The sequence below is a fragment of the Bos indicus x Bos taurus genome, chromosome X (genome assembly GCF_003369695.1).
Source record: "Bos indicus x Bos taurus breed Angus x Brahman F1 hybrid chromosome X, Bos_hybrid_MaternalHap_v2.0, whole genome shotgun sequence".
Taxonomy (NCBI): Eukaryota; Metazoa; Chordata; class Mammalia; order Artiodactyla; family Bovidae; genus Bos; species Bos indicus x Bos taurus.
This window is the reverse complement of record NC_040105.1, coordinates 13,473,297-13,501,290: the sequence shown is the minus strand read 5'-3', so window position 1 is coordinate 13,501,290 and position 27,994 is coordinate 13,473,297. Positions and strand designations below refer to the sequence as shown.

At 35.7% G+C, this 27,994-nt stretch overlaps 1 protein-coding gene across 7 annotated transcripts; it reads left to right on the top strand.

The window, feature by feature from the left end:
• Nucleotides 1-27,398, top strand: AP1S2 (adaptor related protein complex 1 subunit sigma 2). Of its 7 annotated transcripts, XR_003509803.1 has the most exons (7): nucleotides 1-315; nucleotides 2,451-2,629; nucleotides 8,450-8,558; nucleotides 9,184-9,321; nucleotides 13,418-13,512; nucleotides 24,256-24,264; nucleotides 25,835-25,904. XR_003509803.1 is itself a non-coding variant. In XM_027534903.1 (6 exons), exons 2-6 carry the CDS (start codon nucleotides 2,451-2,453, stop codon nucleotides 25,880-25,882), a joined length of 483 nt encoding a protein of 160 aa, XP_027390704.1. In that variant the 5' UTR covers nucleotides 1-315; the 3' UTR covers nucleotides 25,883-27,398. The 7 variants fall into 7 exon arrangements, 4 of the variants coding, with proteins under 4 accessions (XP_027390704.1, XP_027390705.1, XP_027390707.1 ...); XR_003509801.1 differs by lacking the exon at nucleotides 24,256-24,264 and having other exon boundaries at nucleotides 25,835-25,922; XR_003509802.1 differs by lacking the exons at nucleotides 24,256-24,264; nucleotides 25,835-25,904 and adding an exon at nucleotides 14,991-15,137.
• The last annotated feature ends 596 nt before the right edge of the window (nucleotides 27,399-27,994 follow it).

Here is a 27,994-nt window from a genome sequence, read left to right as displayed (position 1 = left end):
CCTCGGACTTCGCGGTCACCTGAGCTGCCTTCGGAGCCGTTGGCAACAGCCGAGCTGCATCCAGCGCACCGCCCAGCCCGCCCCTCCGCTCGCCGCAGCCCCGGCTCCTCCCTCGTCCGGCCCCCGGGGCGGGGTCTGTCGGCTCGCCCTCCCCTCTCAGCCTAAGCCTTCCCTCCGCGAACCGGGTCCCCTCCCCACAGCAAAACGGCTTCTCTTCCTCAGCTCAGCGACAGGGGCTTCCCCTTAGTCGCCGCCGCCGACGCTGCCGCCGCCGCCGCCGGCCGAGCCCCGCCGCAGCCGCGGCCCGCGGCCGCCGTAAGTCCCGGGAGGCGAGCGGGGACACCGGGATCGGGGAGTGGGGAGGGAGGGTCGGGCGAGCCCCCCGCCGCCCAGCGAGCGCCTGGACGACCCCACCCCGCGCCCGCCCGCCCGGCCCGCCACTGGGGCACCGCGCCCCGAAACTCACTTCTCTTTGCGTCCGCGCCCCTCTCCACTCGGCGCCGCGTCCCGGGTTGCGGGGGCCGGTTTCGGACGCTGCAGCGGGTCCGCGGCACCTGTGGTTTGGGAATCGCCTCAAGTTTTGCGGGGCATTTGCGGGCGGGGTCGGCGGCCGGGGGCGGCGGAGACGGAGGACTCTTGGCGCCCCCTGCGCGGCGGCGGTTGCCATTGTCTTCCCCGCTCCTTGCCTGTCACCTCGCCGGGGCTCGATCGGTCAGTGATGGAGTGCGGCCCCGTGGGGCGGCGGGCAGGCAACGGCCACTGGCCCCGAGCCCGCTCCGCGGCCGAGCCCATTGTTTTTAATACGAATCTCCAGGAATTGAGGCGCCTTGTGATTTGAAGCAAAATCGGAGCGTTGGTTTTTAACTAGAGGGAAGGAATACTTGTGTCTGGAGACCAGGCATCATCCTATGTTAACATATAATTTATTTTAAAGAGCATAAATTATTTATTCGTCAGATAAAGTGATGGTGGGGAGAGATGGAGGACCTTGATATAGACTCCTTTGAGTCCTTGAGTTTCAAAAGCAAACCCCCAGTCCTCCTGGTCTCCAAGATCCTGGAATACGGGTCTGTTCTTTTCCAAGTTCTGCTAACGGGTTTGCGTGAAACATTGTCCAGTTCATGCGTTACTTGCTGTCCCCTTCTAATGTCGCTGTCTTAACAGGACTTCTGTGTGAGGCACTTTGACATCATCAGTATTGTTCGTTTTTTTCGTGCCAGTGATGCGTTTTAAGTGTGGTGTTAACAGCCAGTTTTAACTTTATTGAAGTTAAATTGTCGCATCGTAAATTTCTAAATACCTTATTGATGCCCGTTTGGATTATTACAAAAAGCGGCAATGATTTCTTGGCGAAATTTAGCGCCCATTTTATTCAGATGGATGGTGTAAATTCCCCCACCCCATGTTCAAATTCAGTATGGTATGGGTAATACCAAGAGTCAGGCTGAATCCTACTTGCAGAAACTAGTACTGAAACTTAGAATAATTAAAAGAAAAGAAAAAAAGTCTGAATTCTACCTTTAAATTACCTTTGTACAAACAATGCTTTCTGTTTGCAGTTGGGGAGACTGAATTACAAGAAGGTTTCCTTAAAAATTAAAACATGTAGACTAATCATCATCAGCAGATTCTAAATAAATGTATACAAAATAGTTTGTGTGAAATACACTAGAATTCAGCATCCACTCCATCTGTAGATGCTATGTTTTTAAATCGTTTTAAATGAAGTATTTCGTATAATGTCTGAATGTGTGTAGCTCTTAGTTTGGCTTTTTAAAGGTTTATATTCTCTTTGGTAAAATTATATTAACTCTCACTTTATTGTGTGTATATTTATGTTAGAATTTTTAAAATGAGATGTGAATTTTTAAAATCAGGCTTTTATTAAGAAAAATGTGTGTTTATGGGATTTTTTTGGTTTATATTTTAGCTCTTTTGTTTTGCTTAAAATATGTAAACATAAACTGAAGACAGCATTCCAAGTTATAGCAGTCTGTCTACAAGTAATTCAGTTTGGCACTAGAACAGCTTGTTCTGTGTAGGGTGAAAAATAGTAGGTCTGTTTATTTCAAATGCATCTAAACCAGTTGATGTCAACAGTTCTCCTTTGATCCATATACATTCCTATAGCACACATACACAATAGTTTCTTAAATTGCAAGAATTCTCTTTCTTTTTCATCAGAATTTTCACCTCACCTGTTTTTGTCCTCCCCCTCTCCTCCAAACTTAAATGGAACAGGGTGAGGTGGGAGGATTTGCATCTGGTGGAAAGATCTTTCTACAAGAATTTCCTGTTATTTTAACTAGCATAGAAATATTGATGGCTACTCATCATTTGTTAGCTAAACGCCCCGTCCCTCAAAGCTTCTCTTTGCCACGTGTCATCTTAATCTTAACTTCATTGAATCAAAGTATTGCCTGTAATCTTGGTTCTGTTTATCTTAACAGATGCAGTTTATGTTGCTTTTTAGTCGTCAAGGAAAGCTTCGACTGCAGAAATGGTATGTCCCGTTATCAGACAAAGAAAAGAAAAAGATCACAAGAGAACTTGTTCAAACCGTTTTAGCACGGAAACCTAAAATGTGCAGCTTTCTTGAATGGAGAGATCTGAAGATTGTTTACAAAAGGTATAATTTTTATTTATTAGAAAGGTGAAACAGAATCAGATATTAGATCATTTATAACATGGAAATTGCAGACTTTCGAGAGATGACATTTATAAATAATGATTACTAAAGATATAAATGAAATAGTCTTAAGGTAAAGCTTTGTACTTTTAAGATAACTACTGTTTTGGTGAAATGATAAAATCATGGGACTCTTTTTAAATGAAATTATGTAACTAAAAGCATAAATGATACTTCATGCTTAATCATCTTTTTAGGAAAACTGAAATAATTCATTTCTTTGCAGGGGAAAATAAAATCCGTATTTTAAATTGTGTGAGTAATTTTCAGAATTTAGATAAGCATTTACCTCCCCCTCCCTTCTCCCCACAAATCTGTAATGACTGTTATTTGACATGCCTTTTACTCTGACTTTCAGAATCTCTTATTCATGTATAAACTCCTTGGATATGTACACCATTTTAGTCATAGATGTTTAAAAATCAGATATATACAGGATTTGTTCATTACTGCTTATTAGTTTGAAGTACACTTGTTGCTGTGGTGGAGGTGTGATTAGATCTGGTAAATAGATAATTTTGCCCAGAACAGATTTTTAAAATTTTGATGTTGCAAAATGACTCATAGATTGGCTTTGAACACTAAGCTTTTAAATGATGCTATACATCTTTATTAATATCTGGAACTTTTTGATACCTTAAACTTCTCAAGATTGTTCTAATAGGGTTAAAAGAAATATAATCACTTTGTTTCTTCACTATTTCTGTTCCCTTACAATTAACTTACTGAATTTAGGATAAGAATGTTCATGCATATAAAAATTCTCTTCTGTGGGGGATGTGCAGGGAACTAACTGTGGATTGTAAGGAGGGTCAAAGAGAAGTCTGGGTGTTATCTCAGATTTCATTTATTCCACTCTACTATGGATGGGGTTTGGGCAAGATGGCAGAGAAAGACATGAAGATTACAGAACATGTAGAATTTTTAAAATACCATGGATGACTCTACAATTTTTAAAATACCATAGACTCCTCTTTACAATAGAATGAATTTAGTCGTCTTTGGATGATTTTGTATCCAGTGTTTGGTGTAGTATTTGTTGAGAAAAATCATAAAAATACCATTTTAGAGGTGGAAGATATTTTAGAGTAATCTAGTCAAGTGTTTTTTTTTTTTTTTTTAAGAAACTTTTTGCCCCAGGGATGAAACCTTAAATGAAACAAGTGGAAATGGAGGTGCTTGTGTGACTGTATCTCTACTCACTTGGCTTCCACCCTCTGTGTAGGGCTCCTGAGTTTGAAAACCACTACTGTTGGTCAAAACTGAGTTTTATTTAAAAAATGAGAATTTGGGAGAAGTGACTTGTCCAAGGTCAGTTGCTCATGACTGCCATAGGGGCCAGAACTCAAATCTTAAACCTGGGGGCAAGGGTTTTAAGCTGGGATGAGAAGAAAATTTGCATTTCTTTAAGGATCCTGTAGTTGGAAAATGGGTGGGGGGAGGGCTGAGACTGGCACCTGAGGGATCTATTAGGATATGGTGATCCTGAAGGAAGATTTCTGCTGTGGGCTCAGCAGGTGGAAGAGTTGGTTGCTGAGGTAAGTTTGGTAAGACTTGGTCATTGCTAGAAGCAGGGAGGGCAGTGAAAGAGGGGGAGGACTGGGGTGATTCCACACTTCTGGTTCAGCTGATGAGGTAAATGGTGAGGTAGAAAGTTGACTTTGAGGAGCCTGTGTGACTTCGATTTGGAGATGCCTAGTTTTCTCAGGGTGGGCATAGGCATGGACTTCTGGGGGAAAATGAGGCATAAAGTGTTAGATCACCAGCATTTAAGCGGCAGACAGAGGGTAAGTTATAGGGTCAGTCACCTTAGGAAAGGGGAGAGAGTTCAAAACTAAGGTCACCAGTGCCAAATGTTGCATGAAGGTCAACTACAGTGAAGAATCTATTAGATTTTATAGTGAGCATTTCACAAAATGCCCTTTGTTGGAACATTTTCAGTGGAATAGTAGAGATAGAACTCTTGAAAAAATGGGACAAAGTGTGAAGAGGTGGAGACAATAAAACAGCAAGTGTAGACTGTTGCGGGGGGGGCGGTGGGGGAAGCTTAAAAGGTGATAACCACCCATAGACAGGAGTGGGGAGACAGGGTTAAAAAATGGCATGAGAGAGACTTAAGCTTATTTCTAGATAGGGAAAGGAGTCCCCCGTGTGGAGGAGGAAAATACTAGCAAGGGAATCAGTCCCGGGAATCAAGATTCTTGGAACTGAAGGAGATGGCCTGTCCATCAAGAGGAAAGAAGCGCTAGTTGGTACTCTGCATAGCATTCAGCCCATCCATGTTGGGACACTGGTTTTTCTGTTGTAAAAACCTGTAAAATGTAGTTTCACCTGACTCTGATATTTACATAAAACTCCTATAAAGATGCACTTAAAAATACCAGCTTTACTAAGATGAAATTCACATACAAAAGTTAGACCCCATTTCATACTAGAAACTTTTCTAGCACCTTAAGGACATTTTTTTGGTAGATATGAACAGGTAATTATTTTTTCCCTAGTCCAGCTGGAAGAGAAGACCTTTTAAGTAAAAGAATTAACACTTAGCTACTGAGAAATTCTAAACTAGCATTTTTTTGCTGTTCATATCACCAAGTGATCTTTCTGTTTGCCTTCCTCAAGTTGCCTCATCCACATTCTTTATCCCTGAGCCTTTCTTACAGTTGCCCCTCTTGGGGAGGGAGAGGTGAGAGAGTGGAGTAGGGTTAATATAGCTGAAAAAATAGACTGAAAATCTGGGGACTTGAGTTCAATTCCTTTGTGCCATTAGTTTTGTGACTTTGAACAGGTCATTTTGCCTTTGTTTCCTCATTTCTAAAATAAATACTCCTGAAGATCCTGTGAAGACAGAAAACACTATGCTTTTTTGATTCCTATTTTGTGCAGCATGTTACAGGATTAAAGTCTTTAAAAAATTTACACCTACCAACTACGAACTTCAGAATTTGTTTAAGAGTACTGTATTGATTTTCTTCACTAACAAAAGAATTTTTAATGACATACCAGTAGAATATTGAGAACAGTTTGGTTACATTCATCCACAGTCAGCTGATATTTAGCTGACTGGGGGGGAAGTCATGTGTTATGAATATAAGAATAGACACTTTCAGATGTTCTCTGAGTGCCAGTAATTAGAGTAAGCCTTAATCTACTCTGCTAAAAATAACCAAACATACCTTCTTTCTTACTAGTCTATTATTAATTTTACTTCAGATTTAGACTTACAAATATGCACTGAGAGAAGAAAATGAATTCATTATTGAATTTTTTAAAAATCACTTGGTTCTAAAAATAAGGAATACTCTTCAGGTTCTCTTGGTAATCTTTTACTAAATCAGTATAACAATTTTTCTTTCCCTCCTCAGAGCATGTGAAATATTGCTTTGAATATGTTTTAATTTTTACCAGTTGCAGGATTACTTTATTTAATACAGTTTTGGACTGTAGTTTTTAATATAAAACTTGGGCTCTGGAGTTAGATTACTGTTCCTGAGAAGGTTACTCAGTTAAGCCCAAGTCTCCTATAAATGCGAATAATAATGGTATCTCTCTGAAAGTTTTTTTTGTGAGGATTAAAATGGTGAATTATGCCAAGGCCTTAGGTAACATTTAGTGCCTTAGTCACAGTGAGGATTCAATGAATGTTACCTGTTGTTATACTTCTGTTCCTTCCTTAAACTTTTTGGAAAGAGGTGCCTTCTTATGATTCTAATAACTAGATGTTCAGCTACAATGAAGAATTCATTTAATTTGATATTAAAGTAATATTTCTGAATGATTCATACAATCTAGGACCTTTGATTACTGTTTACATGCTATTTATTTGTAAGTAAAAGGCAGTTCTGTAGTTAAGGAGCAAGAGTGGTGTAAGCATTAGATTGCTTAACAGTGGCATTGGAGAAATCTTGAAATTAAAAGTAAAAGGAATATTACTCAACATTGTCTATTAGTAAGTTCTTTCTAGTGGAATTTATTTAGCACTGTGTTCATATCAGCTAGTCGTGTCTTTTTTATTTACCATTTTTAATGTCTTTCCCTTTAATCTTTAGTTTTATTAATTCACAGAATCTTATGTGTCATTTGTATCAGTTTTCCAGATTTACAGCTCTATTTGAGCAGCATGGGTTAAAGAGGATGGAAGGTTGGGTTGGAATATCTGGTTGCCTTTTAAAGCAATAAACAGAATAGTGCTGGGAGAGGGGGTGCTTTGTTAGTAAAGTTGGAGGTGGTGCATGTTATGCCCTTTATGATAATAAATGAATGTGCTTGAATGCCTCTTGAAGACTGCAGAAGACCAACCATTTAAAATAACGTCGTGAATGTAGAAATTAGATAGAATGGACATGGCAGCTAGTGTACGTGTATGACGAGGGAGTCACTGTGGTAGGTGGGAAAAGGCCTGGAGTTAAGGTCTCAAGATCAGACTTCTTGTCCCAGTACAACCACTTGGCAGGCCCTGTACTTTTGGGCCTCTTTTTTCTTTTGTAATCAAGGATGATGGTGTTTACTGTTGAAAAGCTCAAATAAGATGAAATGCTTTTTGGTAATATTGAAATTAATAGTGTTATGAAAATACTAGTTATTCTCAGACTGAAGAGCAGAAATTCATTGGATTTCAAAACAGGTTGTGTGTGTGTGTGTATTATTTTACATTAATGCTATGAGCAGTGATTAGCCATTGTGTTTCCTAAAAATTGCTTAAATGCTCCTCAGTGAAAATTATAATGGCACCTGAGACTTATTTGGAATGTCTTAGTTTTTCATTTTGTTTCTTTTCAAAATCTTCAAACACATTTTAACCGTTTGAAAATACTTTTAATCCTCCTCAAAGGACTTAGGTCATCCTTTGTTATGCCTCAAGGTTTTGTGTTAATAAGTTTTGGCTTCCTTGGGTCAAGTATAACCTAGTCCCATGTACTAGAATTCTTATTTGGAGAATATGAGTTTTCCAACCTTATTCCTTCTTCAAGGGTAAATAGCCTGAACTTCAACAAGGAAAACTTAGAAAATTTGAGGACATGTCTTAGTTTTCCCCGTTCTCTTTCTCTAACTTCTGTGATTACTTGCAACTTGTTTTTTTTCTCAACGCTTATTTCCACAATCCTATATACCTCCTTTAAAAATAATTCTATGCTGTTAGGAATCAAGATAGTAGTTACCTTTGGGGATAGGAGGCTGTGACCTGGAGAGGTTAGAAGAGGGGCTTCAGAGGTTCAGTAATAAATCTGTTTTGTGGTCCAAGTGCTGGTACCACAGGTACGTTCACAGTGAAAACTCATCAAGCTGTACATTTATGACTTGAGGTCTTCTCTGTGTGTATATTACGTTTTAGTAAAACATTCCAGAACATTGACTTCATGTTGACAGTATCTTCAATAAATCCTTCAGTTGGAGAGTTTATTTTCTTCCCTGTTTACTTGTGGTTTGAAATAGTCACACAGTGCGTTTTGTTTTAAATAAACTTCAGAACAACGTGTGTCAGCTATGTTTTAGAATATTCCTACAAAAGGAGCCTGAATGAAGGAAGAGCAAAATAAGTAACTCTTTCTAGATAGTGTGATTCTTTTTTTTTTTCTTTCCTGTACTTTTCAGAATTTTTTTTTGTACATTTATTATTTTATAGGAGAAAAACAATTTGCTGTTGTAAAGAGGAAATAAGTTGTATAGGCACAAGGTCTTTCACAATAGGATATGAAAGTGTATTTTAGAAAATACATGATTATAGGGTAAATTTTTTTCTGCATCTGTTTTTTGTTGCAGATATGCCAGTCTGTATTTTTGCTGTGCTATTGAGGACCAGGACAATGAACTAATTACCCTGGAAATAATTCATCGTTACGTGGAATTACTTGACAAGTATTTTGGCAGTGTGAGTAGCATTTTGTTTTAGGAAATTGAACGCCATAATATATATTTTTTAACCTTTTCTGTAACGAGTTTATTATTTGTCTTGAGAATTCTATTTGACAGTAACCTCAAGAGAGGGAAGGAATGACTCTATTTCTTGTCCGTGCAAGTCAGAATTGCCTAGTCAGTTAACTGCCAGAATTGCTTGACCCCACAGACCTACTCATTTAATTATGCTGGTGAGAATGAGGTTTAAAATAGTGAAATAGAAAGGAGTCCAGCTATAAAGATTAATATACTGGAAGTGCTTAGTATAGAATTTAGATTTGGTTAGCAGTTGTAATCATATTACCCAGAAATATGTAAATATTTCGAAAGACCAGTCTTTATGAGTAGAAAATCATTATTAAGTTGCCCGTGTTAGGAGCTTGCAGAGTCTGGTCTTTCTTAGCTTGAAGGCATTGTGTGTTTCAAGTACTTGAGACTTGAAAGTTAAGCTGACTAAATCAATGATGCTTAGTTAGCAGGATCGCCATTTTTAGATATAATTAGATTAATTCACTCTGGTCAGATTTTATTGACTACCTGATAGTAGATAAATATCTTCTGCTTTCTCCAGGTTTTATTTATTTATTTTTGCTTTTCAGGTGTGTGAACTTGATATCATTTTTAATTTTGAGAAGGCTTATTTTATTTTGGATGAGTTTCTTTTGGGAGGAGAAGTTCAGGAAACATCCAAGAAGAATGTCCTTAAAGCAATTGAGCAGGCTGATCTACTGCAGGAGGTAAGCTACTCAGAGTTCTCTTAACTAGACACTAGCATGTTTTGCTCTTGCTAGGGAAGTCTCAGTCATCTTGCCTCATTTTTACAGTTTCAGAAATTACTCTGAAGCATGCTTGGCATGTAGTGTCCATGTGCAGTTTATTGATTGGCATATTTGTCAGTCACATCAACTCAGTTATCTGTGGATGTAGTGTTTACTTTGGAGATGATCTGGAGATGGCCCATTTTTGGACCCCAAAACACCAAAGTCCAAACATTTAGAGGGACAGACTACTTTAAGATGGGGAAAGTAGTAGTAATTTGAGAACTCTGTGTCTATTGTTCTGAATTACTTAAGATAACCCCTTATCTCATTAGTGTCTACAATGAGGAGTTGACTGTGAGATTATGGCATTTTCATTCCAAGTTGGTTCATATTTTCATCTCATGTCCATTAAGTACAAATGTAGCCAAGCAAATGATAGTGTTTTATTATACTTTTTGTAGAATCCTGTAGTTTCTTGTTAGCAAAACTAACTGAAAAGTATTTCTACTTCTCTTTGCTTTTCTTGAATACAAACCATGTTTTGTCAAACAGCTACATTCTTGTCTTGCCTTGATATCACAAGAACCATTGAAAAAACCCCCTTCACTTTCTAATTTCCACAGTTGTCTTGGGTTAAATGTATATTTGATGCTTCTGTACCTTCAATTTCTGAAGCTAAAAATTCATAGATAAGGCTACCTTTCCTGAAAAACTTAATGTACATTAATTCAGGTACCTAGTTGAATTATGCTTTAGTCATAATTGAAGTTTAATCAAATAGAAAATTTATAGCAAGAGGAGGAATTAGTCAATATTAAAAAATGTTACTTGTTTTCATTACAGTAATTATCTTTTATATTATTATTGAAGGAGGTTTTAAATCAGAGTAAATCTTTTTTCTTCATTATAATTTATTAACTGTTGGCCTCATTTGGGCTTCTCATTCAGGAGCTCTCAGTAATCCCTCTGCATCAGTCACTGACTTAGGTCAGTTGTGGGGATTGTTTGAAGTTGGGATGACAATATCTATAATATATGTAAATTAAACATTAGACAGTGATTTTTTACATTTAATGATACCGAGTTACCAAAACAGGGGTTAAGGTACCGTACTGCAGAAGTGAAGTATTTGTTGACAGCCCTAATACCATCTGCTGCTCACTAGTGAAATGAACACAGCCCCTTTTCTGTGTGTGTATGATTTACTATGGTTTTTTATTAATTGATTGCATACTTGTCTTTGGGAGTTTTTTTTCTTTAAGTGTCAGGTGTGCTGACTACACACTCATATTCTACTGTTATAAAATTGGGTTAAAGCTAGCACCTCCTTATTTTGCTGTTTGCTAACCAGACTTTTCTGAAAATTAGGTCAAAACAAGGGTCATAACTTGGAAATTTTTCATATTTGTTCCCTTATTTGATCACTTTTATATTTCATTATTATGGAACTATATTCTGTTGTATCAGATCCTGGTATTTCCTCTAGTTTCTTTATCATTTCCTAATTAATTACATTTGCCTTAAAACATTTCTAAAGTTGTTGAAGTTAAGCTTTTATTTTTAATATCTTTTTTCTGGAGAAAAATGTTTAGGGCATTGATACCTTCTTGTGTTTGGGTTGTTTTTTAAACTTTACTGGGAAGTCGCTATATACTTTACAATATGACAAATATGCTGAATTTACTTTATAGCATATATTGAATAATGTACTAGAGGATTAGAAAGTTATTACATGTACATGTTTGTGAATGTGTGTGTGTGTCTCCCCTATAAAAGTATTTTAATAAGAAGTCTCCTTTTTTGAAGTAGTATTTTATATCTCTAAGTGGGAAAAGTATGAATGGAGAGAGAAGCATGGGATGTCCATAGTTCCATGCAAAATTCTCCTTACCCCATCTTCACCTAGATTAAAAAAAAAAGTTTTCTACTGTTAATTATAGTTCTTTAGAAGAGACAGGCCCTATTTCTCTTCTGTGACTACCTTTATATTGTTTTTTTTGGTACATAAACCAAATTGATAACTATATTAAGACATTTTTTTTTTTTGTGGGGACCAGGCTAAGACATTTTCTATTCAGTGGACCAAGTGAACCATTTTTCTTAATTTCACCATGCAAGCAAGTCTTAAGGAGACAGAAAGTGGCTGGTCCATTCTGAATTTACAATGATGTTAAGGCCTTTATGAAACCAAGCTAAAGTCTGTATAGGGCAGTTAAGCTTCAGGTTATTCTGTTCAGTTTAACAGTTTAACTTGTTTATTCATGTTATTCACCAACAACATATTGTCACAGGAAATCCAGGATGATAAGATGTTTGTTTCCTAAAACAGTCATTTATATGTTGATACATGATACAAGATCTCTGGGCGAGTATTTGAATCTTATGTTCACCAAATAGACGATAGAATACGATGAGAAAAAACATTCCACAAACTGCTAAAATGATTTCTCTGGACACTGTGATAACAAAAATAATACTACTAATAAAATAAAATAAAATAAAAGAACTTCGATGATAGCTAATGATTATTGAGCACCTAGATGTGGGGCATCCTATGCTAATCATCAGGATTTCCTGAAAAAGTGTCCTGAGAGCCTTTTAACTAATGAAGTAGAGGCTCAGTGAAGTTCCAGTGACTGGTCCTAGGTAGCAGTTGGCAAAACCAGGATTCTAAACCCAGATCTGCTAGACTTCAGAACTGTAAGAAATCTTAACCACTGTGCTCTGTCTGCCCCAACTCCCATTCATGTATTTTCTTGGTATGAATATTTTAAACATTCTGTTTTAGATACCAAGTTCTGTTTGTCTCAGTAATATAGTAAAGAAATTCCTTATTCTCCTGGAGGTTTTTCTGTATTGAACAAAGTAGATTTCCTAAGACTGATGCTATCCTTTACTTCTTAGACTGGAAATTTTGTCCAGTTTATCAGTAGTTGGAATTCATTAATTGGATATATAGATATACATTAGTACTTTTCAAGTCATTTCTTGTTGGGTTTATCAGATGTCTAGATCTATAGTAGCTTTTTTGGTCTTATAGTTTAGGGTATAATAATCACTTAGTTTATGTCATGAAATGATTTTGCTTCCAAAATTGTACATATAGCTGTAAAGACAGTTATCTAAATGCAGTCTTAAATTTGTAGAAGTCCAAATTTATTTTAATTTAGTTTACATATATCATGATTTTTTTTTTTTTTTTCTCTCTTTGGTATCAGGTCTTTTACTTGAATCAGTTGTTCTAAATACCAAAGATGACTGAACTATATTGAAAATATCTGCTGGCTTAAAGATATATGCAAATCACAAAATAATTTTGGTTTTAATCCTTTTTTAATTTGTGAAATAATACATTTCTATCTTTATGAATTTTTATTTTCAGAAATATTTCTTTGAAATGTCTCTTTTACTTCGTGTAAACGTTATGTAGTTCGTGTAGGTAGTCCTTCATTTCATAGGCAAATAGGGTAGATAGACATCAGTGGATAAAGTAGATTTTCTATTAGCATTTTACAGTCAGTAATGAGAACATAAAATGAATGTGTATTTGAATCATAATTACTAAAATATCAGACATTGTGATTAAAAAATAAAGATATCTTTCTTATTTTACTTAATTACTTAGTAAAGAAGGGTTCAGTTTTAATATTTCTAGACTGAACTCTATGTTTATTTCTTTTGGTATTCCAGTGTATGACTCCTTAATTAGATTTGGGGGTAAAGCCCAGAAAAATTGGTCCATTATCCAATTTTTAATGTTTGACCGTTGGAATTTAAAACATATTTTCTTAACATGCCAGTAGTTCTTAACTTGATTCTTAAATTATTAAAGTGCAACACGCTGAGATTGCTAAATTGACTTTTTTTTTTTGCAATACTTGGAACATTTTCCCCAGCACCAAATACCTATTTTAAGCTAGATTAGATTTTTTTTGGAGGGAGGGCATGGGGGAGTGGTACAGTTGGGATTTATTTTATAAACATTACATATAATGACAAAGGAAATAATAGAGTGCATATTCTTTGTGAAGTCAGGCACTTACCAGTTTTTCTCTGCTCCTTAATTTTATAGAGCCAGAATGAAGAATGGGGAGGTTTGTCTGAGGATATCTTATGATAAAGAGCAGTCTAAGGCTTTAGTCCCTTTGACCCCCAACTTATTTATTGGTAACTACTAAATTTACCATTTTTGTGGCATGGATAAGATGGGGTGTTATGCAAAAACTGTTGCACGTGAAATGATTTCAAGTCCTTGCTTGATCTGTGAAGATCAAATAGTTAAATACTGGGCATTGGGCTTTAACCCTCAGCGGTAGATGCATGATGGTGTTGATCAGCGCTTTGAGATGTGTCAGCCTTTTTTTTTTTATACTAACAGCATCATTTTCAAATTTGTGGAGGCTTTCCTTTTGAGCTTTGTTTGCTGTTGGTATTGTTTCTCACTAAAGTAATCTGAGAAATGAAAAACAAGTGAGCTACCAAAAGCAAGCATTACACTCATGAATTTGCTTCTACTTCAAGGTGGTCCACTATATGAACAGGTTTATTGGATTTACAGTTGTTAATTTGCCTCATCTAGAAAGTGGTGCTCTATGGAAAACTAGTGCTGCTAAAATTGATGTGTTCTAGTGCTGGGGCTGCATGATATATCTTAGTACTATACAACATCTTTGTGGAAGTAGTAATTAATAAATCTTTTGGACTGCATAAAAATGGAAAGGTAAGAACCTTAGGCGACAAAGGGATTTCTTTAAACATGGATCTTTTGTAAATTAAAAGTATTTTAAGTAAGTACTTATTGAAGTATTTAATAACATGCCTCTTAATAAGTTTTTTTAATTAAAATCTTGCTAATTAAGAATATTAAGGCATTGGGTAAACTCAAGAATATCTTATATTGTTTTAAAAAACAGATGCTTTCAAATATATACAGTAATATACAGTAATATAACAGCAAAAAGCATTTTGATAAAAATCCTCTTAGATTGGTTTTAATAAGACAAACTCCTATAATTCCTTTGTAATTACCACTGTTTATATTAAAACCTTTAAGCCTAAACCTTCTTCTTTTCAGTTGGGTTAAAAATTAACAAGGCTATAGTCCTTTATACCAGCATATTTTAATTTTTTATATGTTAACTTGATTGGGTTCTACTAGAACAGATTCATGGATAAGTGAGGTTTAGTTACATTAATGCTTCAAATGGAAAATACAGAAGGGTAGATACAGAGAAAACAGAAGGTGGAACAAATCTTGCCTTTCACTTTGCATTTAATAAGCAATTTGGCCAATGCCATTGGTCACTGATTTTCAAGTTGTAATCATTCGCTCTATGTCTTTTGAGCTCTTTTTCCTTTGCTTTTCAGAATTTTGAGAATTTCCTCCTTACTCTTTCATTTTTTGAGCCAACTCTTGCTACTCTGATCTATTTGTAATAAAAGTTGGAATAAAAATATTCAGTAACTGTAAATCTGATTTTCCGAAGTATTTGACAAGAAGCCACAGTAATACCATACTTTTTTATATCACAATAGCTACATATACATAAACTTAAATTATATATGCTTACTCGTATTTCTTGTTTTATAGTCTCATGTTGTCTGTTCTATTCTTTTTTTTTCAATGCTGATCCTGATCTACTAAGTTGATTGCATGAGCCCTAGGATTGAGACCTGCACAGGGACCTGCAAAGAACATATTCCTAGGTGTTGGTGATGGTTTTGTTTATTTATGTATTTATTTTTTAAAATTAAAGTAAGTTGACATGAAAAAAAAAGTACTTTCTGAAAAATTTCAGTGTTTGAGTTCTTTTTTTACGCTCCTGAGACATTTTTTTTTCTTTTATTGCTTTTTCTGTGGTCTTTTTTTAAATAAAAATTCCCACTATAGGAAAATTAACAAATACAAGCAAAGACACTAGAATATAATCTTACTCACCAACCAGAGAATTAGATTAATTCTGGTTCTCAACTGGAGTTGGGAGTAGGGCAGTTGTGCCTCCTCAGGGCACACTTGGCGATGTCTGGACACGTTTTTGATTGTTACTACTAGCCACGAGGTGCCACTGGCATCTAGTAGGTGAAGATCAAAGATGCTATTAAATATCTAACAATGCCCAGAACAGCCCTCTCAGAGTAAGAAATTATCCAGCCTCAAGTGTCAATGGTGCTGAGGTCCAGAAACCCTGGTTTAATTTAACACCATGTAATATATAAACATTTCATTTACAGATTCCATTTATATTTATGGATTGCTACATCTTTTCAATATAATATATAGTGCAGATTACAAATGACTAGCCAAAAACGAATCAAAAGTATAAGGGAAAAAACCCTAAAAATTGTGAAGAGAGGGATAAATCTGCTCAAGAACATGTAAATGGCTATAAAAATCACCTCTGTGATTCACCAAAATTACTTTTACTTGATCAAAAATAACTTTTGATAACCAGAGATAACCCACAGCAAAATTTACAGGATGTCACTGTATAATTTCCTCAACAACTAAATCTGTTAACATTTATTCATGTTATTTAGTTTTTGTCTGGAAACAAAATTGAGCATACCCTGCAGGCAGTTAGAACACTTGAAGTTGCTGCCGATTTCCCTATCCACCTTAGGGATTTAATAATTCCTTATGAGAGGAATAGTTTAAATGACCAGAATTTACATATATAATACAGACTTATATTGTACATACATACTTTTTTGTTGTCTTTCTTTTATGCCCTATTAGCCTTATAGAATTTACTTAGTAAAGAGTATTTGAAATTCAGTGATTCCAAGAAATCATTTATATTTTGAAAACCTTGGTTAAATTTAGGGCATTTCAAGTTATGATCCAAATGGAAGACCAAGACAAATACAATACAATTACCCTAAGATGTACTTAATACAATTACCCTAAGATGTACTTAATACAATTACCCTAAGATGTACTTAAAACTATTTCTTTACAGTCTAAAGTTGTATTTACTAACTTAATTATTCTGCTTCTTTATTTTTATTTTTTTGGTTTGTTTCTTGGATTGGCAAAGAATTGTTTCCTCCTTATGAACACTTAAATTTGTATTCTATTTTGGAGGATTAGTTTAGTGATATCTATTAACAATGTGTATACTTTTTGCCCATTAGTAATACTTGAAGGAATTTTATCCAACAGAAATGTACAAATGCACTAAGACACGCTGGGTATAATACTAAACCATTGTAACCTAATCAAATGTCCATCAATGGGAAATAGGTTAAGAAAATTACAGTACACCATATATGAAACTGTTACCTGGCTATAAAAGAAATGAGATCAATTTGTATGTAATGATATGGAAAGATACTGAAGGTTTATCAAGTAAGAAAAGATCTAGGAATAGGACATTAAAAGTATTACCTCTGATGATATTTGAGGTCCCCCCCCTCCTGTTTTAAAACATGTAAAAAAAAAAAATCACTCAGCTTTCCTAGTGCTTCAAAAGTGCTTGTGAAATAAGACACCATGAGTCCTGTCACCTAAAAGATACCACATAAAGTGCTTTCATTTTTTTCTCTTTTTATTCATTGCTAAAAAGAGATCTTCATGAGTTTGGATACTCGGCGGCCCTTTGGTCTTTAGCTCAAGGAATAGGGTTCCAGAGTTAAGAGTAAGGACTTTGCCACAGTATTCAATAAAAAGTACCACTGCATTCTAGAACATGAAGAACTAAGGATACTACTTTATAGTGCATGAAATAAGTGAAGCCCCTTTAAGAAAAACTGGAGTGTAGCAGTAACTTCAAATTATACTTATATTTTTATATATATATATATATATATATATTTTAGGGCTTCCCTGGTGACTCAGTGGTAAAGAATCTACCTGCTAATGCAGGAGACACAGGTTCAATCCCTGGGTTGGAAAAATACCCTGGAAAAGGAAATGGTACCCTACTCCAGTATTCTTGCCTGGAGAAGTCCATGGGCAGAGGAGCCTGGTGGGCCACAGTCCATAGGGTCTCAAAGGGTCGACAGGAACCTGCGTGCATATATATATATATATATATATATATATATATAATTAAATGTACGTAATTTTCTCTTTGATTGCCTTGCATACCAGAAAGAAAAATCAGGGTACTAGGTTTTCCATTTTGGATCCATACCACTAGTTTATTTAAGTACTTCTCATCCCAACAAGACTTAAGCCTTTAGATTATTTTACTTGTGAGTCATCAGCCTAGTATAGTGAATATCTGGGAATTTTTAAGGTAGTGGGGTTTGTTTTAGGAACATAGGTGGTTTTGAGAACAGGTGTAACTTAATTCCTTGCTGCTGTGTTTGTTGTCCTACACTTCCCACTACAGTTCAGTCGCTCAGTCGTGTCCGACTCTTTGCGACCCCATGAATCACAGCACGCCAGGCCTCCCTGTCCATCACCAACTCCCGGAGTTCACTCAAACTCACGTCCATCGAGTCGGTGATGCCATCCAGCCATCTCATCCTCTGTCATCCCCTTCTCCTCCTCCCCCCAATCCCTTGGATTGAGAAAAAGATTATTCTTAGGATGGAGGAAAGTTGAATGTGCATGTATACTAAGAAAAGAGCAAATGCAGAGAGCAATGAAAAACGAATAGAATAATGGAAAAAGTATATTGGGAGGGTGAGGGAGGGTGAATAGGAATAGAATCACAAGCATTGGTTTAAGATGAGGCTTCTTCCCCCTCTGTTTTGAGTTTAATGGGTTTAATGAGCTTAATGGGCCACAGATTTCTTTTTTTTCCTCATGAGATGGATGAGTTGATAAACTGTCTAGAGGAGAGCTGCTGGGACTGAGGAGAAAGAGAGGCAGATAACTTGAAATGTTGAAGGTTTGGCATAGACATAATGGGGAAGAAGTCAGTGATTTGCCCAGATTAAAGGCCCATTTCAGATTTAAATAGTAAATATCTAATCTTTAGTCCAAAAATAGGTCTCCAATGTGTACTAAGGGCAACTTGTGGTTTATATTTATTTGTGTAATACACTGGATTACAAATTTTTTTCTATTTTCCTTTTGGTCTTTATTCCCACACAGTCTGTATCACTGACATTTCAGTGTATTTAACTCAGTTTGCTAGGTCATAGAAGACAGTAGGTCTAGTTCTGCAGAGGACTTTCACCCTCCCCAATTCTTAATTAATATAATTATTCCATGACTCATAAAATGTTCTCTTGGTGTGAAGGCCCAGAATACTGGAGTTATATTTAATCCACTATAATGTTTTCCTTGTATATAAGAGAAAAAATAACTTAATTATGGGCATATCTATCATTTAAAAATCAACCTTAAATGTTAAATGGTCTTTAAGGCATTTATTTATAGCATAACCTTTTCTGCTTCTGTCAGTTTAAAATGGGAAAGTATTTGAAACATGTTTTAGCAACGTAAAAGTGTTGAAAGAATACATTTGTTTTTGTGGATTTTAGAGTTTTTCTTCTTGAAGAGTGTTTTTCAGGTAAGGATTTCTGCCTTTGAAGAGTATTCTTCACAATTAATTGGATGCTAATTTCTTTTTTAAGTACAGTAATATGAATCATTGCTATAAAGAATAGTTTGGCTTTATCAACTCTTCTTTCCTGGTAGTGGTTTAGTTTAGTTGCTCAGTTGTGCCCAACTCTTTGCAACCCCATGGACAACAGTTCTTTCCTGAAGGGTAGTAAAAGGTCTGTTAGGAATGCCCCAGGCGGTCACAGTTGAGAATTGCTCCTATAGAATTGTTCCTTTTCTTTCACGGTTGTCTCCTCTGGGGAGGAACTGCTGTGTGCTTGACCCTGTTTGGGAAACTACCTTTTTGTTTTCTTTTTTTTCTCCCTTACTGAGTTTTTCTTTTAATTGTTGGTTTTTACATGGTGTGATATAAAATTGAGAGACAAAACAAAAAAGATGCAAAGCTATAAAGGCTCAAATATTGGTATTATTTAGGTGAAAGTTTATTTGATAGACTTAAATTTTTCTTGTTCTCTCACCAGAAAACAGAGAATATGTTTTACAGCAAGAGTTTGGGTGTAAGAAAAAGCATAGTAGAATACGTGCTGGAGTACTGACATGCATCAAAATGTAGTAGGATATATAAATTCAGTTTGTAATAACAATCTTGTCAAGTTTGTTACTTACACTTTAGCATTACGTGAAAAGTTTAATTACATTAAATCCTAAGAGATAGTCCCACTTACTTAACTGATGATATTTTCATAGCAAATTTTGCTCTGATAATGAATCATCATTGGGGCTTATAATTTATTATTTTACACAGAGAATATTGAAATAGGTTCAGAGTTCATTGACCAAAAAAATATTATTAATATCATTGATACAGAAATAGAATTCCCCTCATGAAAATGAAGCATTTGGGGGTTCAATTTATTATGGATATTATTTTAGCTTTCTGCTTTATTTCACAATGTTCTGAGTAGGAGAAAAAAAGCAATTATATCTTTAAACTGTTTAGGGATTATCTGGGGATTAAACTTTTACTGGCTTTTTTCTTCAAATACTTTTGTATTTAATGGTTATTATATAAGGTATCTGTTACATATTTTATTGGAACAGTTTATATTGACTTTGTAGCCTAACAGTTCAAAGTGCCAAGTTGAATAAATAGTAAATTGAGGATATCTTAAAAGCAGTCAAGCAATTTTAAACTTTTTTGAGTCACAAGCCTTTTGGCTCAGGGTATAATTGCTTTGAGAGTCTGATGGTCCATGGGCCGCCTTTTCAGGAAAATCTGTATCTAATTTTGCCCCTAGTTTCAGGGAGTTTTGGAATCCCTAGATATTCATCTCTTCTGTGCACTCTAGGGTCAGTTTAAAACCACTTCAGGTTACCTTGTTGATCTGTGAGAAACATCCTTTTAGATACATTTAGAGGCATAGACATTTAACAGATCTGTTTGGTGAATTCTTTAAAATCTGTCTTCAGGATTATTTTAAAAGTAATAAATACCCTTAGCCACAAAGGCATAGTCTTTGGAATTTTCTTTTTTTTTGGTAAGTTAAGCGAATGATTAAAAACCTCTATTGCTACTAAATGGGTAACTACTTTTCCATTCTTTTCTTAGGAAAGATTTTCCTTTAGAATCTGTAAAAGTTCATGGTCATTCTAGGATGTAATGATTTTCATTAAGGGATTAAATTCCTTTTGCTTCATGTAGTAAAATCCTGATGAACCTGAACACTGGCAGGAGGGAGTATTCTAACTGGATTTTGAGTTAACTCAGTGTTGACTAGAAGACTTATACTGAAAAATCTTTTCAGTATATTTTTAGTAAATACAGTGCTTTTGGATTTTGTAGGACATAGGTCATCATTTTGGTTATTGTTATATACAGTAAAGTTATAAAAGATGAATATGAATTCCTGGGTATTGTTTAGAAGTTAAATATTCAGCCATAAACCAAAATTCTAAAAACAAATTCTAAGTTTCAATTAAGTTTTCTTTGCTGTGCACTGAACATTCTAGAAATCTGATTGTGTCTGTGTCAGTTTGTATACTGTGTGTAAGAATATATGCATTTCTTTTGTAGCCACGTCATGAATATTTTAATGTCCCTGTGTACTAAATGACCACTCATCGTGTATGCAGAATTTCACAGAGGAAATAGAGAGCTGATATGCTTATGAAAGAAAATATCCTCAGCTTGGTGACTGATTACCTTGTGTAATAATAGAACATTTTAGAACTGTTACCTTTGTAATAATTTTCCTGTTCTCATCCTCTTTTCTGTTTTATTTTCATTTTGTGTGTGATCTTGATACAGCTTTTCCTGCTTGCAACTGGTTTAATTTCTTCTTGAAAAATATGATCTATGATCATTTTGAGTAATGTTTCATTTCAGACACCTACATGTCATCATTTGTGAACCATCTGTGATTAATCTTGTAAGAGAATACCTAGCAATCATTAAATGTTTACCAAAGAAAATAGAGCTGAAATGCTTGGTCAAAATTAGCAGTGCCACAGTATAGCATGATTTGATCTTCAAATGTTGGCAGGATGAGACTATATTTAGGGTAATTATAGTATACATGAGGAAACATTTTTAATGTATCACATAAAAGTGTATTTGGCAATAATACAAGAAAGTAAAATCTGTACTATTATATAATATTTAAGCTAAAACATTCACGATTTCTAAAAAATTTATAATGCCACATTTATCGACTGATATTTGTGCTATACAATATCAAAGAGTCCCTCTAAGAACTATCAGAAAGCTATGTCAGAAAAGTCTCTTCTGCAATATCTATTGTTTAAAAGTAAGTAATCCTTTCAAAGTATTAATATAGGATTTATTTTATATAGTTAAGATTCTAATATTGTTTAAATACTATAATATTTTACTAGTTATATAGTTAAGTCTGCATTTACTTAATGATTCGTTAAATATGGTTTTATATTTGATATTAAAACCTTTAATATTGATCATTGTGTTTTAATAAAACATGCAACATATATTATTATAAAGAGAAAATTACTGAATAATTCATTGTTAATGTTTAGAGAGTTTAAAGCCCAAGTTAAGTAAGCTATCATTAAACAAGTTCAAAAGATGCTCAGTGGTTTACCACTGAAAGAAGACCTGTGAAAATGTGTATTAGGCAGGGGTGCAGATCAGTTATTTCCATTCTTCCATTCTTGCTGTACTACATGACATTTGAAGCACCTGGATGGGCTATCAAATGAGAAATTAGCATTATACATTGATAGCATTGGGAAACATTGGTCTTTCATTTCCACTTTTTTCCTCTTTCCCTCCCCCAGCCCTGCAACATGGTATTCATCTGGTTTTAATGCTGCATAAATATGCATTGTCTCATGCCTGTTTGCTTTGGATGCTGTATGCCCAGCTGTAACAAGATGTTGCTTCTTTTGTTATTTGTATACAGCCGCTTGCTTTAAACTAGTAGATGCTGAAATAGCTTTCCTTGCATGTCTAAAATAAAAATATTGCATGTACTTTGTCTCATGTGAATGACTTTTTTCTTCTCCATCCTTTTGACAAGTAATATATTTCATATTTTAATTTTTCAGGTAATTTTAAAAAATTATGGTTTAAATGTAACAATTTAATAGTTTAACCATTTTTAAGTGTACAGTTTAGTAGGTTCAGTATATTCACATTGTTGCACAACAGATCTCTAGTTTTTCATCTTACAAAACTGAAACTGTATCCATTAGAAACAACTATTCCCCATTTCTCCTCCCCTCAGCCATTGGTAACCACCTTTATACTCTGTTTCTATGAATTTGACTAATTTACATAATAGTTTTTTCTAGATGGTTTTGAGCTACAATTTCAGTGTGAACATGTGAAAATTAATTTTATATTACAACTGATTAAAAAACTAACTTACTATTTGTATAAGTCTCAGTGGAAGAAAATGTATAAATGATTCTTTGAAATTAGGCCTTTTAGAAAGGACAGATATTTCAAATGCATATTTGAGAAGCAATGTGGTTCTCTTCAAGAAATGCTATCTATATAAGATTGCAGCCAGTGAGCACATAAGGGGAAATCTAACCAGCTTCAACGAGTAGGATGAGGGGGCGCATTTACATGGATAAGCTAAGAATCTTAACTCTATAGAATTCAGTGTAGGCACACTGTAATACATTAAAGGTTGTATGACATTTTAAAAATCATCTAAGTGAAAATGGTTATTTTTAAATTTCCCCCCTTATTTAATGTGATTCATGAAAACTCTGAGACCATACAAATAGAACAGTATAAGAAACCCTTATGTACATATCACTCATCTCCAACAACCATCAACAACTCAATGTTATTTCATAAATCACCACCCTACCATGCCTTTTTTGCCTGAGTATTTTACAGCAAGCCCTAGACATCCTATCATTTAATCTTATATACTTCAGTATGTATCCCTAAGAGATAAGCACAGCCCCCCAAATTAACAGTAATTCCTAATATCTTATTCTTGATTCGTTTTTTTCCTAATTGTCTGGAAATTGCATTTTTATAATCAGTTTCTTAGAGCCAGATTCCAAACAAGTCTCACACTGTATCTGATCTCTTTAAGTCTCTGTTAATCTTTAATGAAAGTGAAAGTGAAGTCGCTCAGTCGTATCCGACTCTTTGCCACCCTATGGACTGTAGCCTACTAGGCTTCTCCGTCCATGGGATTTTCCAGGCAAGAGTACTGGAGTGGGTTGCCTTTTCCCTCTCCAGGGGATCTTACCGACACGGATTGAACCCAGGTCTCCCGCATTGCAGGCAGACGCTTTACCCTCTGAGCCACTTAAGTACTTTAATAATTAATCTTTAATAATTCTGTAAATCTTTAATAATTTTTACCCTCCCTTGCCTTTTTTTTTTTTTTTTTGGTTAAACTGAGTCTCCTATACGGTAGAATTTCCTCCATTCTGTATTTGGCAGATTATAATGGTGATGTTTAACTTGTTCTCTTATCCTCCATATATATTTAGATCCGTAGCCTGGTTAGGTTGATGTTCAATTCAGAGGTGGGGAGGAGGGCAAGAGTACTTCATAAAAAATATCCTTTTTTCACCAAAGCTGACTTTTACCCATTTTTCCTTAATGCACAAACATACTGAAAGGTCATTATATGAACTTTGTATACAGAGTTGGTTTATAGTAAGGTTAAATACCTTTATTTAGATTTCAGTTGTGTCATGTATCAGCTAACATATTTTGAGTACTTTCTGTGAATCAGGCACTAAGCCTTATCTCTCTTAATCTCTACAAATGAAGGTAAGTGCTATGATCCTTGTTTTCCAAATAAGGAAACAGACCAAAGAGTTTAAATAATTAATCTGAGATTATTCCATATAGTGCTTTACATAAAATTAAATCTAATGTATGGACTTATGGTTTGATTAATTTTTCTTCTCCTTGTTTTGTGCTGTACCACAATTAGGATGCAAAAGTAAGTCATTTGGGTACAAAAAATTGTTTTCCTCTGTTAAAATCTAGTATGCCTTTTAATTACAAACTTGTTGCTACTAATACCTGAAATTTGACCTAGTTGGCCCTTTTATTTTGTGCTGTACAAAACTGGACACTGGAAATTTTTTAAATTTTTTTTATAGTATGCTTGCTTTGGTTAGTCTTCCTTTGGCATTTACAGATGAGTATTGGTTGTTACATAGAACAAAAGGCACTTCTGTCTCAGGTGTCAGAGCATTCTTTCTGTATGTTGCTTCCACTGAAGCCATTGGTTGCTCTGGGGAGGTCTGGAAGGTAAGTTTCTGAAGAAAGGAATAAATACGTGTGACTCAAAAAAAGAGCAAGGAAAATAAAAATATATGAAGAATGGGGAGAACTCATGGGGTTTCCCTGGTCTTTGGTGGTTCAGACGGTTAAGTGTCTATCTACAATGCAGGAGACCTGGGTTCGATCCCTGGGTCAGAAAGATCCCCTGGAGAAAGAAATGGCAATCCACTCCAGTACTATTGCCTGGAAAATCCCATGGACAGAGGAGCCTGGTAGGCTATAGTCCATGGTGTCGCAAAGAGTCGGACACGACTGAGCTACTTCACTTCCACTTGAATTTTTACACTAAGACAACTTACGTTTTCTGTAGAAAGTGCGAGTGGCTTAGTTGTGTCTGACTCTTTGTGACCCCATGGATACACAGTCCATGGAATTCTCCAGGCCAGAATACTGGAGTGGGTAGCCTTTCCCTCGGAGAAGGCAATGGCACCCCACTCCAGTACTCTTGCCTGGAAAATCCCATGGACGGAGGAGCCTGGAAGGCTGCAGTCCATGGGGTCGCTAAGAGTCAGACATGACTGAGCGACTTCACTTTCACTTTTCACTTTCATGCATTGGAGAAGGAAATGGCAACCCACTCCAGTGTTCTTGCCTGGAGAATCCCAGGGACGGTGAAGCCTGGCGGGCTGCCATCTATGGGGTCGCACAGAGTCAGACACGACTGAAGCGACTTAGCGGTGGCAGCAGCAGCCTTTCCCTTCTCCAGGGGATCTTCCCAACCCAGTGATCAAACCTAGGTTTCCCACATTACAGGTGGATTCTTTACCAGCTGAGCCACCAGGGAAGCCCAAGAATACTGGAGTGGGTAGCCTATCCCTTTTCCAGCAGATCTTCTGACCCAGGAATCGAACCGGGGTCTCCTGCATTGCAGGCAGATTCTTTACCAACTGAGCTATCAGAGAAGCCTTTCTGTAGAAAGGTAGCTGTCAATAATTTCCTTAAATGCCAGTGGGTTTGATAGCTTTCTGTATTACAGCAATGGAGCACAGCACAATTGGTAGGTAATTAGTAGGTGTTTAATGCATGCTGAAAAAAAATCTTCCTGTGGTCTCTGATGTTGGGACACAAATTGCTAAATAAGCACTGGCTCTCCATGGAAGTGCCCAGACTGCTGAACTGCTTGTGTTCAGCTTCTCTGAAACTTGCATGTGCTTCCGTGTCAATTTCACATTCTCAAACCTCCCCAGATCTGCTTACCAGAGTCTCACATTTTCCCTCCACAGGAAGCTGAAACCCCACGTAGTGTTCTTGAAGAAATTGGACTGACATAACTCTCCTCCCCTGTTGATGACTTCCTGTGGCATTTCACACACTGTAGATGGTCACTGCCTTCATGTCCATGTTAGCTAATGGTGTAAGATGATGTCTTGTCAGTATTACTGTTCTGCTAAGCTGCTTCATTCAGGCCTACACAATTTTTTTTTAAGGGAACTTTGGTTAATCAAGTGATAACAAGGGACTTAAATATGAATTAGAATGAATACAGAAAAAAAAAGGTACTTTTTCTGGCTATTTTATAGGTCTGTTTCTCTTGAATAGGTTATTATCATTACTTTTGATTATGTGTATCTATGGGTATGACACAATCAGGCAATATACATTTATTATTCTCTTTGGCAAAAAAATCATGTGAAAGAAACCTGGTTTTATGAAACCAAAGACTACTGCATTTCAGTATATATGCGAATAAAGGGAATTGACATGTCACATATCAAATGAATGAAAATTTCACTCTATGTTGAAACTTAAATTATACCAAAGACCCTTATTAGAAAATAAACACCTTAAAACAAAGGGAATACACAAAAAAACTAATAGAATGATGCTGTTTTACACTAAAAATTATTTCATAGGCATTCCAAACCTGGGACGAGGAACAGAGATCAGCTGTTTCATAATAGTATACATACTATTTTTAAGGCCAAGCAACATTTGACTCCTGACATAATTTTTTTGTGGTCATAATCATTTAGTCACTTAGTTGGATTGTTTTTGATGTCTCCCAAATAAAATGAAAATGTTGACTTACCAGGGATTCTTAATAACTGTATCTTATGGAAAATGTGTTGCTCTTTTCACAAAGTGTTGCATAAGTCATTGTTTAAAGCACGAATATTCCTTCTGGGGTGCTTGTTACAGCCAAGTTTATTTTACTCCCCTATTGCTTCCTTCCACTTAGAAGTGCAGTAAACTTTAGGGCAGCTTCCTTCCCTTCCATGGCACTGCCTAGTTATTCGAAGTCCTAAATATAAAAACAGACACCACCTCTCATGAAAGTGTGAGTTGAATAAAGTAAAATGGCATTAGTGGGCGCTATATTTTTTAAGGATATAGTCATTTCAATGTCACTTTTATACATACGTCTATGTATGTAAACGTCTTCACAGTTTACACTTTTCATTTGTATCGCTGGGCTGGATTAAGCTTTGTTGTGATTGTGACCAATATTGAGGCCACGTGAGCACTATCTTACCACATTGCCAATTAGTTGTAATAAATGTTCAACGTACACAACTGTAGTGTGTTTTTATCTTTTTCCAAAAGTCTGTCAAACTATGAAGAGCTGCTAAAGGAAGAATTTTTTCAAAAAATTTTCAAGTAAGATGTTGAAAATTCACCTCCATTTGAATGTGGTGGTGGTTAAAAGCACACACAAGATAAATGGTGGAAGATTTAAGGAGTCTTCATGTACTTCAAACCCATTAAAAAATAATGTGGAGTCCGTGCTACTGAGAGCTTATCTACACACTTATTTTCAATCAATAAATGCCGCTTTTAAAACCTTGATGCAGTTGATTTTTCTCTTCTGAATGAGTTCAAATCACTCCAGGTAATCAAAGGTGTCCTAACTCAACTGGAGTCCCCCTACGAACTGGAGGTACTAGCACACTTGCTGAGATGGATGGGTATAAGCAAATTACTGCATAGTATAAGTACCAAAGCAAAGCTTTGGTTATCTTGATACTTAAGGGGCTGCCTATTAACTACAGATAGGAAATGTTACATAAAAATAATGTGGAGTTTTTTTTAAAGTATACTCTGATTTCTGGAATAAAATATCTTTATAGGAAAATAATCAAAAGGATATTTAAGGAGGAGGAAACAACTACCATATCAAAGTTGCTAGTCTGCTAAAAATAAAAGATGTGTGCAATTAAAAAAATGTATGTGTAGACTTAAAGAGCCTCTAACAATGCAGGTAATCTCTTCACTGAAAACAGGCCTATGGCAATGTAGAGCTGGCAATGTAGAGTTGCAATTTTTGAATCATAAATAGTAATCAAATTATAAGTTTATAAAAATACAAGTTCAAAGGAATACACAAAAGACTGATGGATATTTAACAGAGTAATGACCCAGTCAGAGGTTTAAAAACTACTTCC